This window comes from Trachinotus anak, unplaced genomic scaffold (genome assembly GCF_046630095.1).
Source record: "Trachinotus anak isolate AG129_WGS33_773 ecotype Australia unplaced genomic scaffold, CSIRO_AGI_Tana_v1 ptg000008l, whole genome shotgun sequence".
Classification (NCBI taxonomy): domain Eukaryota; kingdom Metazoa; phylum Chordata; class Actinopteri; order Carangiformes; family Carangidae; genus Trachinotus; species Trachinotus anak.
This window is the reverse complement of record NW_027273859.1, coordinates 12880605-12896158: the sequence shown is the minus strand read 5'-3', so window position 1 is coordinate 12896158 and position 15554 is coordinate 12880605. Positions and strand designations below refer to the sequence as shown.

At 43.3% G+C, this 15554-nt stretch overlaps 1 protein-coding gene across 17 annotated transcripts in view; it reads right to left on the bottom strand.

The window, feature by feature from the left end:
* The window catches only part of mef2cb (myocyte enhancer factor 2cb), a 71127-nt gene that overhangs the window by 20803 nt on the left and 34770 nt on the right, over positions 1-15554 (bottom strand). For all 17 annotated transcript variants that reach the window (XM_071482687.1, XM_071482685.1, XM_071482683.1 and 14 more), the window contains one exon: positions 8157-8360. In XM_071482687.1, coding sequence (XP_071338788.1) covers positions 8157-8360 — 204 coding nt within the window. The remainder of the gene's footprint in view (positions 1-8156; positions 8361-15554) is intronic.

Here is a 15554-nt window from a genome sequence, read left to right as displayed (position 1 = left end):
AGTGTTGGGGGAGAAAAACAAGGGAATTATTATGAGACTTTTTTATCCAGGGGATCAAATGTTTATAGGCGCTGCAGGGTCTCACACTGATGGTCTTATGCATGTGGTCGCCGAGGGCAACTCTTCATGGTCGATCATCAGAAAGAGAAAGAGAGAGAGAGAAGAGAGAGAGAGACGGAGGCTGAATGAATACCCTGACAATTCGCTTACTCACTCCTCTGTCTCAAAAACAACCCCCACCCACCCTAGGAAGAAGGGGGGGGGGGGGGGGGGTTAAAGAGAGAGCGCGATAGAGAGAGAGAGATTCCAAGCCTATTCTTCTACCCTCTCCCAATGAGGACCGCCAGCTAGGCAACTATTTTTAGCTTCACCACAGACTATTTTTAGACCACTACCACTTTTTGAGGCATTTATTAGAAAAAGAGTACATCAAATACAAGAAGATGGAAGTGGTTGTTTTGGGGATGGTGATTTATTTTGACCATCTAACAAACTAGTTTTTATGTGGTGAGTTCAGTACATTGTTGCCAATCACGCGGAAGTTTGGGGGAAATATAGTGGCTAAACATGCGTATATTTAGAGGAAAACATGGAAACATGGATCACTATTTCTCACTTTTTTGCTCTCTGCTTCTTGTCTTATCACCTTTTTCTATTCGTTAGAACACTTTTCTATCCGAAGCTTCAAGTCTAAACCGAAGACGACAGAGAGGGGTGTAGACAGGAAAAGGAGGAGGACAAAGACATGTCTCTGTTGGGGAAAGTTGTGACACTGTGACCACCAGAAAGCCAGTGGCTTCATACCCCCTCACTTTTTGGCGACTTTATCATGTTTTAGATTTAATTGTAAATGGCTCAAATTGCCAACAATCTACACTCAGTAACCCATAATGATGAAGTGAAAACATGTTTTTAGAAATGTATTCAAAATGAAAAACTAAAATCTCTCACTCGCAAAAGTATTCAGACCCCTCATTCAATAATTTGTAAAAGACTCTGGCAGCAATTATAACTTTAGCCCCAGTCTTATCTCGTGCACTCCGGACTCAGCAGGTTTCCTTTAAGGATCTCTCTGTATTTGGCTGCAATCATCCTTTCCTTAATTCTGACCAGTCTCCCTGTCCCTGCCATTCAGAGGCCCCCCCACAGTATGATGCTGCCACTATCATGGTTCACTGTAAGGGTGGTATTAGCCAGATGATGAGCTGTGTCTGGTGCACTGGGCTTGGAGTTCTGCCCAAAGAGTTCAGTTTTGTCTAAATGTCATTTGGCAAACTGTCATTTGCCTTTTACTCAAAGTGGCTCCCGTCTAGCCACCGTACCATAAAGACCTGATTGATGGCGTGCAGCTGAGATGGACGTCCTTTAAGCAGGTTCTCCCATCTCTGCAGAGCACTTCTGAATCTCTGTGAGAGTGACTCCCTCGTCGAGGCCCTTCTTGTCCAGTTCCTCACTTTGGCTGGACAACCAACTCAAGGAAGAGTCCTGGTGGTTACAAACTTCTTGCATTTCACAATTATTGAAGCCACTGTGCTCCTGGGAACACTCAAAGCTTCAGAAATGGATTTATCCCCTTGCCCTGATCTACGCCTTGCCACAATTTTATTGCAGAGGTCTACAGAGAGTTCCCCCGACTTCATGTCTTGGTTTTTGTCCTGACAGGTGTTTGTCCTGACATGCGTGAATTGTAAATTGTACCTTATATAGACAGGAGGGTGCCTTTATAAACCAGTATATGTCCAGTCAATTCAGTTTGCCACAGGTGAACTAAAGAATTGTAAAAACATGCTTTCACGTTGTCGTTATGGGTTATTACGTGCAGATTGATGACATGTCTAATCAACTTAAATTCAAATCTACAACACAAGTGTGGAAAAAGTGGAAGGATCTGAAAACTTTGTGAAGTCACTGTACATTATATGTTGCTTTTTTTCCCACTAACCTTTAAAATGTTTGTAACTCTGTGAAAGACTTCCAGAGTCATTCTTGTTAACACTGTAAACAGAAAGTATGAACTGGAGATGTGTGTGTGTGTGTGTGTATGTGTGTGTGTGAAAAGTTAGGCTATCAATAGTGGTACAATTTCTCTCGCCCACTCTTCAACATGTAATTAACATATACTCAACCCCATAAACAAACTGCAATCTTTTTTCTTTCCTTTTTTTTTTCTTTTTGAGGATGTGCTGTATCATGTATGTGGGCTGTCATCAGAGTCTTTGTTTTAACAAACTGCTGTACTGTTAGCTTGCCAATGTCACAAGGTTAATTTACTTAGTCAGTCAAAGCAGCTTCAGACCTTAATCCTCAGCTCACAAGGAAAAACAAGCCATGTTGCTGATCTCTCTCTTCACTAGTAAACACTGAGGCACTGTGATCGCTGTGGCAACCCCACCCCCTTCCTCCACCCCACGTTACACCACATGTACCCTATCCTAAAACCTCAAAACGACTCCACATGAAATTACTCTGGACAACTGTAGGACAGGAGATATGATATGACTCCCTTATTTCTCTTGGATGCGAACACATGTAAAAGTCATAGAGGATAAATTAGTGAAGGCATTCAAGCCAGAGTAATTATGCAGCCTTTGAGAGGCATGAGAAGAAGTCATTCAGTGAGCTGATCAACACAGAAAACTCCTTAAGGCTAATGTTCTCCATGCTGTTTAGAAACCAAATAAGCATATAGAATAGCACACATGCTGGAAAATATTTTCACAAGAGCGAGGCAGAACATTAGCACACTGGCAGTTCAGAGAGGGAGATCACATGTTCTGTTGACTTGCAAGAGTTTTATGAGAAAGCAGAGAAAACAGCATTTAAATGAATAAAGAGGGACTTTTTTTAGGTAAATGACAGTGAAATCAACCAAATTAGTCTCTGTAGTATTTAGAATGTGTGGAAAATCACGTTTTTTTTTTTTGCCAAATGAAACAACATTGTAAAGGCTTGCAATGACCCCCGCCCCCCCAACCCCCCACTTTCCCTCCCTCCCTCCCTCCCTCCCTCCCTCCAGTGGACTGTCACTGGGCTGAAATCACACCTGTGCTTCTCACACATCTCGGCACACGGGTGAAACATACGCCGGGTGAAACATGGTGAGGGAGCTTTGCTGAATCTCATTAGCCAAGCGGGTAGTCATTAACAGAATGACCTTTGGAAATAATTACCAGCCTTCCTCCCTCCATCCCTCTTTCCCTCCCTCCTTCTCTTCTCACACTCATCCATCCCTCTGTCCCTCCCCTTCCCCCTCTCATTCAGTAGTTCCTTCTAGGTGAGGACAGAGGGAGAGAGAGGAGGGAAGAAGGGAGAGAAATGAGTTGAGGATAGGTGGGGAGGCAGGTCCCTGCTGCTGCTGCTGCTGTTTAAGATTACAGGGTGAGCTGAACTTTGAGATTAGGTTAATCTGCTGGAAATGGGATTGGCCAGCGGCCTTTCTTCTGGTTGGTAGGCAAGCAGGCAGGTCAGCTCAGTACCACGAGCCATGTGCCATTCCATGTGATACTTGAGCCAATGGCATCAGGGTGTGCTGTGCTGGCTGAGGTCATCACAATGCCGTCAGCTCTGCAGGGTTCAAGAACAATTGTCACCATGCGTGTATACACGCATACACCCATGCAGTGTAGCCAGGACACACTTTTGTGGGTGTGCACATAAGCTCATCAGCTTTTATCATATACGCATATGCACAAAAACATTATAGCATCTTTGTCTCCTTCTAGTCAGGTATATCCAGGCATTGAGGGGATATAGCTCCCTATCGCAGCTCGCTCACTAGCCCTTTAGTTGTTTCACAAACCTGTGTTCTTTGTTTCAACAGAGGGGAAAACAAACACATTGTGGAACAGGGATTTGGCACAGCCCAAGTGTGTTGTTGGATTTGAGGCTGTTCAATCACAGCAAGAGCCAGCCAGCGCTGCTTAGGTTTGGGCTTGATCTGCAATCATCGGGAGGGGAAAGAAAGGACTCTTTCATGTGCTATTGCAATTAACAACCCCCATACTGACATAATAAATCACCAATAAAAGCTCAAAGTGATTATTCTTAAACAAGGAAGAAGGGAAAAGAAGGGAAAAGGAGAGATGGATCTATTCTCTTGTCATTTCCCAACACAGCTTCCCATTTCTCCTCTAATGCTGTTCACATGTCCAGGAAACTGGCCTGGCAGACAGCAAGTATAGGAAATCTATCTGCGTGTTTGACTGTTTTATCTGGAGCCAGACTCAGAGTGTACTGTAGACCTGCCAGGACAACACACTTGGACCCCGTTTGGACATCCAGTGCTGGTGGATCACTGGATGATCTGTGTTTGCTTTCATCCGGCCATGAGAGCCTAGATGAGCTTAGATGTCTCTTTGAACAATTAGCATTAATTAAGAGGACCTCCCCACTTGTTTATGTAACAGCTGATCACACAGTGTAGTACATGTTTTATTACAGCCACTTGGGGGGAGTTTTTGTGAGTATAGGTATCCCACACGGCAACATGTGTGTGTCTTGTGATTAGATGGAAGCATTCACAACATTAAAAAACCATGTCCTCAGTTTGTTTCAAAATTGTCACTGTATTTATCTGATTATTATGGGTGTCTGGGTGTCATGCATTGTGAATGTGACAATAATAACTTGTAGCCGTTTTCAATTGGCAACGCTTCTTTTGTTTCACCACTTGTGCTCAGAGGAGGGTTAGCTTTGGTTCCTTGGTCTTTTGCTTTCACAGATATTTGTGGAAGTGTCATTCCCAGCTGAGACGGTTTTCAAGTGAGTCATCAAGACCTTCTTTACCACTCCTCTCTCTATATATATCCCTCTTTATCTGTCTCTTTCTGTCCCCCTCTTTCTGCCTCTTATATACATACACTAAATGACCCATACATGAATTCAACATAATGCAAATTTTTTTTTAGAGTATACTGTATGTTTAATGAAAAACTGGATGAAAAAAAAACAGAAAAAGAGTGAGGGAGAGAGAGAGAGAAAAGCCCTCCAGCCTCTTGTAAACATGCTGTAGCTAGAGAGGCTGTGCAACGCTCTCAGTGCCACTCTCTCAACAACGCTAATTATCAACCAAAGACATGCTAATTACATAGAGCTTTATTGCTAATGTAGCAGGCCTCTATGCCAGCCGCCCACATTCTGAGCTCCGCTCCCCTACCTCTGCCTCTCCTCCCACTACACCTTCAGGCACAGCAGAAACAGAGTAAGAGAGATACATGCATTTCTGTGTACTTCTAAAGACCAGAGCTTTCTACAAATCTGAAATTAGATATGTCACATATTAGATGGCGTCTTTAAAGTCCTATTATTCCTTTGTGGGGGAACCTAGATTTTGTCATCAAACCTAAACCCTGCCCTTCATCTTGTTCTTGACCTCCTCCTCATCATCCTGCCATCTCAACAGGAAGTACACTTCACTCCTGCCCCTCCCTCCCCCAAATTAAACGCGCAATCACCCATGTTCTTGCACCTGTGACGTAGCCTAGCAGCAGCACACAGGGCCTGGCGGGAGAGATCCAACCCCCCCAGTCCCCCTTGCTCCCCCTCCCTAAACACACACCCTCCTCCCATCCATGCTAAACGTGCTAGTGTCAGCCCTGTGGCCAATCCCGTTAGCACGCTGCAGCTAAGGCTGAAGGCCTCTTCAGATCGATTTCTCCCACTGTGAGTCGCTCAGAGAAATGAGTCCTCCAGGGATCACAGTGTAGGTAGTGCTCCACAGCACTCTCCCCCACTAGGCTCTTTAGCGTCTTCCCCTGACACGGCTGTTTACACGTTAGCCATCCTCTGCTCTATAATGGAGACACAGTTAAAGAGAGAGCTTCAAAGCAGGCGGCTCTCGTCACAGGCACTTGCTGAAACATGTGACGGCTCTCTTCATGGGTTCACCTGGGGCAGGGTAATACACTGACTGAAGGGTGGCTGAAGGGCTTGGTGCATAAAGGATACCAGTGCTTATAGGCACGCTGGGAATATGAGTAGATGCTAAATGGGTTAATGTAAATGATATAATGCATAGAGGATTATCTTTTATCCCTTCTGATATACTTGGTAACTGAGGATTTCTAACAAGCCTAAAACTAAACATTGGGCACACAGCGTAGATGTATATAGCTTTGCTGATTATGTAATGTTTTAGCGTAGCACAACATATTATAACTATGAAAAAAACGATTTCATGTTTGTTTGTTTTTTTAAGAATTGAAGCTTAAAATGTCTCAGTCTTGACTGCATTTATAAATCGAAAAAATAATAATATAATATGAATTATAGGAAACGAATAAGAGCAGATGCTGCATTGCAAAAGCGAATAAGTTGTTATGTTGTGTCTAGTAGATTTATTTGTGCTTCTAAATGCTGTCCATGATAATGGACCCAGTCCATTCTCTTTGTTTTCATCATAAAGGTTAGCCATATGTTGAGTGCTGCATCACTTGATGTATGAGCTACATTAACACACAACAAATTTGACTGCACCAAATGGAAACTGCGGTGGCACAAAACCAATAATGTCAATAGCAAACCACTGTTTAGTTTTGTTGCCATAAATTTATTTATGCTGTATAAAGGAAGAGAATAATGCAGGGCTACATTTCTCCAAATGTGGGAGACATTTATATCATAGTGTATATTCAAATGGTTTGTAGTCAGGGGCAGAGTGCCATCTGGAATAGGAGTACTCCCTGTGGGCCTGTCCACCCGTGGGCAGGCAACAAGCCCACCAACACCCATATGAAAAGATAAAAACATGTCCTATGCTGTTTCATCCTGTGTTAGGGCCCATAGGTGTGTGTGTGTGTGTGTGTGTGTGTGTGTGTGTGTGTGGGTGCGTGCGCGCGTGCATGTGTGTGTGTGTGTGTGTGTGTGTGTGTGTGTGTGTGTGTGTGTGTGTGCGCGTGTGTGTGTGGGGGGGTGTGTGTGGGGGCGTATGGGGCACTTTTCTTCTGGTAAATTCAATTTTTAAACTCTGATGATGACAGAGTTAAGTGTGTTAAGTGTTTTGCATACATTTTGACCAAGCTGACCTAACAAATTAACATTATGCTGCCATCAGGTGCCTGTTGAATTACAAACCAAGCATGCATAAACAATAAAAACAAGCGAGTACATAAGGACACAGTTGACACACTTTTGTGTGACCTCTTAGCTGCAAATATACATGTCTTACCACATATACTGCGAAATCCAAATCTATTTTCAAATATTTCTAAAACTATATCTAATAATTGTGTAAAATTGTATCTGAATCATGAAATATAAACAACTGGCAAATATTTATGTAATGTGCACAGCATCTAGATTTTTCATTATAATGTAATCTGGGTTTGCATATTGCATATACTCTGTGACATTTTTATACTTTGATCATTTTTATTCCTTAAACATTATGTATGTATGACAGGTGCAGTTTAATCAGCAAGCAGCAGTGTGGCGTGAGTGTAAATGTATGTGCGCAAGAGAAAGGGATAGACTCTGCTTGAATGCGTGCATGTCTGTGTGTGTGGCCCACCAGGTTTGTCAGAGCTCCAGTGTGAATGTTGCATAACAGGTTCACGTTGAGAGCTTAAGGATCCTGGAGGGTGCCAGCGTCATTTCCTGCTTTATCTACCTGCCTACTGGCTGGCCTGACAGCGCTGTTTAACATCGCCTTGAGCCACACAAGCGACATGTGTCCAAAGTAAGTCAGATCAACATCCTCCTCTAAGAGGCACATCAATGGTGACATGACACCAAGGGCAGGGGCTGGTGATTACACACCACAGGGGACAGTCTGAAAGGTCCAAATCAATACAGGCTCTAAAACATGCCTCTTTTATGTTACAAAGTATACACAACACAATTTAAATAAACATATTTTCATGAAGTTAATGACTTACCGTGAGTCTTAAAGCACTTTTTAATTTTCTGAAAGTGATTGATATTGTGACTGAACCCTTAGGTAACAAACTATGTGAGCAATTATTTCTTACACCATGCTAGGTGTGAGGACCAAAAGAGAGAAGTAAGGGTTGCTGAATGAGTCACGAATGCTGTAAGCATCTGCCTGCTTGCGTTTTCTGTATGTTTGCATGAGTGTGCATGTGTCTGTGCATGCATGTGTGCTCCCGTGCAACTGTGTGCGCACGCACGTGTGCCGTCTGTGTTTTCTTGTAACTTACCTCCACAATATCAGAGTTGGTCCTGCTCTCATGGGGCTCGTTGTACTCGGTGTATTTAAGCAGGACCTTGTCCATGTCTGTGCTGGCGTACTGGAACAGCTTGTTGGTGCTATTGAAGATGATCAGGGCAATCTCACAGTCACACAGCACACTCAGCTCATACGCCTTCTTCATCAGGCCAAACTTTCGCTTTGTAAATGTCACCTAGGCAAAAAAGGTGAAAAAAAGGATAAAGATTAGCTGAGGTAAGAACAACGTATACATAACTGAGATTTATGTTCATACATGAATTTTCAGTTGCATCCTTATGATGAAATCAACCTGTCTGATTTGAGTTGTGATAATCATTTAACTGCAAAAAAAAAAAAATCCCCCACCCAAGGCCTACTCACTTAGTATGCAAGAAATAAACAGAAATCCGACATACTAACTTTTCCTCTTTAAAATAAGCAGTTCTCAGGAAAACAGCATTAAAGGAAAGTCTGCTGATGGTTCAGCACCAGCTGACTCTAACAGTCCATCCACGATACCAGGAAAAAAAGAAGAAAAAAAGAAGCTGGGCTTGCATTTAAGGAACTGAAAATACTCTGTCTCAGACAGATAACGGTAAGGAAGATCAGTTATTGCTTGTACATCAAAGCGTGCAGAGGTTCATCATGGAACATGTGTCTGGTTAAATCGTGCCTTTCAAATGGTTTGCACAACAGAAGTGCACATACCTATAACTATTTTAATCTTTAAAAAATACTTGAGACATGCACATTTCTCACAGTGATATTAACCCACATTGTTCTGCTGCCCAATTAACTGCCTCTCATAGCGAATAACAAGCCACTGATATAAATAACGGATGGGTTCCCTGACTATGCTTCAAGCTGTTTGTGAGCGCTCAAATTGTGACAATGAGCTCAACATAAACCACAAAAATTGTCCTCTGTAATGGGACTTTTTTTTTCTCTCACTCTCTCTGTTTGTGGGTAGGTGCAAGTGAGGCCCAAGACCTTTAATAAGACAGGCATACAAGTGCCCACATTGTCAAAATAGAACAGCCTCTGCTCCTCTATTGTTTGGATCAAAACTGGAGCAGTGAAAGTGAGTTAATTCCAGTGAGCTGCACCTGGTTTCTTTTCCAAGCCATGTGTGCAAGCACTTTGGCTGTAAGGGAAAAAAAATAGAAAACGTGCCTCTGCCAGCTTCCCTCCCTTTTTTTTTTTTTTTTTTATTGAAATTTCTTTTATTTTTGTTTGTTTTGTACTATGAGTATTATCTGCATTGGAGATCTGTATTGACAAAGCTTTTTACTAAGAGGAAATAGTGCCAGAACTGTGCCCAGCTGGTAGCTAATGATCTCAGTTTGTTGATTAACTGCATGTTTGTCTATTCTCTTCTGACACTTAAGTGGGCCAAAAAATACAGAATGAAAACTCTTTGCTCTCAGTTAAACATGCTCTGAAAGCATGGATAAAGACAATAACTGCAGGCTGTATTGACCTTTACAAACAAGAGATCTCTGTGTGTGGTAGATCAGAGTAATGCATGATTTGTAGCATAAATCTATCACGCAATGCCCTTCACATTTTCTCTTTACAACTTCAAACCCTGAAAGAGGAGCTAGGGCTGAATGGATATTGATAGATAGTTTTGGATTACCTGAAATCATATCTTCCAGGATGCACCAGGGAAACTGAATATCAAACTATCCCTCACCTCTCTGTCGCCCTCTCTACTAAGAGTGGGTGGAACCTTGCATGAACTGCAATATCCTGGACCAGCCCCCCTTAAAGGTTTTGCAGTGATGTCACCGCACCATGCCAATCTGTCAGATAACTGAGGCTGAAATCAGAGACACGTACGTAGTTTTGACTCCTGAAGAACCAGTGTGTGCAAAGTCAGGTTCTGTACCTCGACACAAACACTCATCTGATTCATTGACGACACAAGGAGAAAAAGCTCCCCTGGGTTCTAAATACCATGCTGACATTTACATTGTGAAACTGAAATGTGAAAAAAACAAGCCTTATTCTTAACGCCGTGAGATCAAAAGGCATCTTGTGACAATAAGATTAATTGTCATATCCAACCAACTCTGAGCTGTACCGTCCAAAACTGAAACGTAAGCAGCTTAAAGGGGTCTGCAAGCCTTAGAGCTACAGAGCCACAGCACAAGTCGTACATGAGCGCGTATGTAAGATGACAGGACTGTAGGACATAAGGTCAAAGCAGACTATTCAGGAACAGGACATGTACAGTGTTGTCTTCCCCTGGTGTTTTGATGCAAGGGGCACCAGGGGCAGACGCAGGACACAGCTAGCTCCTGGCCCAGCTCCGTTATCACCCACTCACTCAGTCACACACTCTGCTGGGGCCATTAATGTTTCAGAAGGTGGCACGTGGCACACACACTGGGCTGGCTGTGGGTCCCAGAGGTCCACATGCTGGCTCGGTTCACTCACATATTAGTCAACCACTGGCACACATCAGTGTGTAACCCCATACACACACAAAGCAGTGTAAGCTAGTAAGCAACTTTGAAGATGAAGAAGATAGATGAAGAATTCTTCATTGGCCAGCCACAGCTGAGGCGCCCAGGGAGAAGTTGGGAGGTGAGATGCCTTGCCCAAGGGTGCTTCAGCTGTGGATGTTGGCCACATTTTTTCAGCCAGTCCAGGGACTCAAACCAGCAACCTTTTTGATACACTCATTCTCTGCTTCTTATTCCAACATGTACAAACAAGGGCAGAATCCAATCAAAGTTGTCTTGAGCCTCACACTTTAAAAGAGGATCTGTGCATGCATTTATAATTCACACATAGACTGACTTGAACAACACCACAGGCACAGAATGAGTGTGATTACAAAAAGCCTTAACTGACCAAACAATAACACCTACATAAATATCACACCACACCCCCACATCTCAATCTGACACGTACAACCTGCTACCTCCAAATCACATATATTACTAATGCCATGCGCACACATCCATAAATACACAGGCACATATATACAGTGCATGCCTGCTTGAACACATACCTACACTTAAAAGACAGTTGGCTTGCACATAAATGCTATCTCGATGGTAAATACTGGTGAAAACATCATGTGGGATGTGCTAACTTGTACTGTGTTTCATCTATGCAAGTCTAATGTGCAGTATTCAGTTTCACTGACTGAGGTGACTCTGTAGTGACTTCATGGCCTCACATGATGCCTCACATGATGTGACCCTTTCAGCCCATCAACATTCACGCTGGTGATGTCACCACTGGCCTTTCCTGTGAAGCCTTAAAACAGCTCTCTCAGCCCACACAGAGAGGTGTAAACTAGTGCACTTTCAAGTGGGTAACAGCAGATGCTATGAATGGTACCCCTGATCTACAAACATGTACAGATATATGACAGTGTCAGGCTCTGAGTGCTTTTCGCAGAAGATAAATGTTTTTTTTCGCTTTACTGAAAAGCTTCTAGTTTCTAATTTTATTTTGTTCAAGCACCTACAGTATAATTGTGATGCTTGGATTAAATTGAGCAAGAACAATTGCTTTCTTACTGAATGAGTCTTTGCCGTTAAACCAGAAAAACACATCGTAAGCCACCCATGTGTCAGTGTAGGTGCACTCTTTGTTTCCTTGGTCAGTGGGTGCTGTTAGGTACACAGAGAGCATGACACACAGACACACATGCACAATGTTTTTGTCCATCTCTGGTAATCATTGAGGGAAAGACAAAATCGTGGCATAATGGGACACTTAACTCTCAAGCTATCGTTTTATGCTTCTAGGACAGTGTATGAATTATTGCTCTGCATCTACAACAGAAAAAACAAATTTGCCTGAGCATCTTAAGTCTCCTTGAATATTTGTGCTTGACAATGTCTTTTAAAACTCACCAAATTTCACAACAAACCCTTAACCTTCTAAGAGATTACTCAATTATGGAAAATCTCATGGCCACAATAAGTAAGTGAGTAAAAGAGAGAGATTCCTTCTACAACTCTGTGAAGGAGAACAAAATACCCTTCAAATAACCCCTGAAGGAACGTTATCTTGTACAACTCTCAATTACTTTGGTGCATAATGAGCACTAACTCATAGTGAACATACTTTAGACTCATAGTGACACATAAGCTTTACTTGTTCACCCCTATCCTCCTCCACAAACCCCATCCCAAGAGAGATTCAGACACATGCACACACAAATGCATTCAGGCACACACCCCTGCAAACTCCCAAGCACGTCACCATCACGTCCCCTCTCTTTATTTGAATTCTTTGTGCTTTTCTTACATCTTTCTCTCTTTATCTTCATTCTACATGTGTATGTTTGTGTATTTAGATTAAATTATATGTATGCTACCACTGGAAAATGGCGAATAAAAAGAAATAAATAATTTCTAAAAATGAGATAATCAGCTTGGCTCTACACAATTGACCTGTCACATTTCCTCCAGCAAAAAAGGAGAAAAACGCCCAGGATAAACAGAGGGACGAGAAGAAAGGAGGGATAGTGGCTGACTCTCTGCCACATGGGTGAGAGGGGAAAGAGAAAGAGGGGGAGGGAGGGAGGAGGAGGAGGGAGAAGAGAGGGGGCGGACGCACAGGAAGCACATTTGTATGCATTTCCTCTCATAACAGGAAGAGGCCAGTGGCTTCCCCTTCACAATGGCTTCGCTTCTGCTTCCCACCTCCTGCCTGCTTCCCTGGGGGAGGAGGAGGTGGAGGAAGAGGAGGAGTGGAGAGACAGGCACCAAAAACTGCTGGTTAGCAAACCAAACATGGCCGTGCATGCAGGGACACACACACACGCGCACGCAACCGCTCACGCACACATAGATGTCAGTCAGCTATGGAGCTGCACGATTTGTCTTGAGACAAACACTTATCCCATTGTCAGGGGCCAAGCAGGAAGACACGGGCTTACGCAAAAGGAATAAGAGGAGCCCAGGACCTGGGCCTGAACTCTGCCTCACAGCCAAAGAAGCTGTTAAGAGGGGTATTACGACAAAAGAGGCTTTGTCCTACTTCTAATATATGCTATGCTCTTCTCTCTCCTCAAAACCCCACTTATCATCCTTTTTCAGTGCGCCTTCATTATACAGTAGGAACAAGAGGCAGCAGACACCAAATATTTCTTCATTCAATGTCTAAATCAAAAGTGTCCACTTTGGGTAGTTAAAAGCTAATCTGAGAAACTGATGGAGGAGTGTCTTAATTATGCCAGTTTTAGTTATAGCTGCATGTCTTAAAATAAATACTAGTTTAGATTGTTCTTCTTACCAGATCTGGTAATTACGTTTCAGTACAGCACTGAAATGGCTGGTTATGCCTCCTTCTCTGTATGTTCCTGTTTATGCTGAAAAACCGCAACTGGAAAAGGATATGCCCGCTGACAAAAGAAAGTGGATGTTACATTGCAAGGCCCAAGTTAGTGGCCGGAATGACAAAAATAACTTTTGTCGTGGCACTAAGGCCAATTTTCACTTTTTTAAAAAAGGACTTTTTTTCTTAAAAGAACCTGCTTGGTTTGAATTGATTTTCACATAGATTGTATGTCCCAAAGCTTCTAATTGTTGCAGTGATTTCTGCAGCAAGAAGACCCTATTAACCTCTGGTTTCACTAAATGAAGTCATCTTATGACAAGCACAGCTCAGAATTTGCTCCAAGCAGAAGAGAAAAATGGAGATAGGATAAAAAATTCTGAGCCAGTCCCTCAAAGTCATTGTTAAAAAAGGAGAAAAAAAGCTAAAACTGGTAAACATATTTTTATAATCAGATATTTGTATTAGAAATTTCTCACATAATATCTCATTTAAAAAATAATAGAAATGCACATACATTTATTTTAGAAAATAAAAGCCCAACATAATGAGCTGTATAACAAACAAAGGAAAGAAATGAGAGGAAGCTAGAAACACCATTAGGACTTTCTAGTCTGGGGGGGTGGGGGGTGGGGGGCTGGTAGAGTTGAGGTGAGAGAGCAAAATGAACCATGTGAAGAACATGTGCATGAGAAACAAAACAAGGGGTAAGTAGAGAAGGCAAAAGAGAATAAAAATACAGGAGAAGGGAGGTGTGAGCTTAGTGAGCCCTTTTCAGGTGAGGTCTCGCAGCGCCGAACATATGACAGAGAGGAGTGCCACTCGCTGTGGTAAACGAAGGAGATGGTAGAAGGTGGGAAACAGGGAATCAGAGGAGGGGTGCAGGGGTGAGGAGCTACCCTGTGGGCCTCATTATTTTCCTGCTGTTAATTTCACTCGCACATTTTCTCACCCCAGTGCTGTTGATTGGAGAGAAGAATGCTTTGTCGTAGAAACAAAAAGACCCCTTATTTCAGCTGCAGCGCTGCAGTTTAAATGGTGAGGGAATTGAGGAGACGTATGCAGGAAGACATAAAAACACGTGTCTTTTTTTTTTTCTATCTTCCTCCAGCCAAGTATGTGTTAGTGTGACTGTTGTTTGTGGGAGCTGGGAAATCCTGTTGTTTTACTTCCTGTCACTGATGACCTGATGCATGTTTAACCTTTGGCCCTGGGTCTCCTCCCCCTTGGAACCCACATGTCCCACACATACACACAGATTCGCACAAACAAGTCATCCTAAATTAAGCCCACAGAGTGTACTGGCTAGAGAGGTAACACTAATTAGAGCCAATTGCAGTAAATTAGTCGATCCCCAAGACCGACTCCAGAGAGATAGATGTGTTTTAGATGTGTTTACAAGCGTGCATTTGTCTACGCTGCACAAACAAGACATGAAATGCACCGTCTAAGTATTTATCTGAGTGTATAATCTGTTATGTCTCAAATCTATGCCCGTGTGTGTATGAGCACACACACCTGTGCATGTATCTTGTACTGTACTGTAGGCGTGTGTACTTGTCTATCTGCGTGTGTGTGAGTGTGTGTGTGTGTGTGTGTGAGTGAGTGAGCTGGGGCAAGAGAGTCTGCTCTCTGTGTGCAGCCCATGAGTTTATGGCACAGGGGGCTCTTTCATGTGCCCGAGGCTGGGAGAGGGTCTGAGTGGTCGAGGGGCTTGGAGCCAGGGCTCACACACTGCTGCCCACTGTCCAGAGCTCCGGGCAGCCAGTCAACGCCAGGGAGGCCTGGTCCTTCTGCCCCTGCTCTGGGGAAGTGTTTCAGGGCCTGGGGGTGGCAGCCCAAAGTGGCCGCCCAGAGAGAGCCAGGCCCTGTGCCCACTATGGTGCTGCCGATGCAGGGGGGGCAGGGGTGGGGAGGCAGTGCAAACCTGTAGGTGGCAAGGTAGCGTTGACAGCCACACAGAGTGGTGCCACTCCAAAAAGGCCTGCAATATGAAGTGTGTGTGTAGACTCAGGGAAAAATGTTACAATAGCTTTATATTGTTATTTTCGAATGAAACAGGTACGATGTCCTGTTTTAT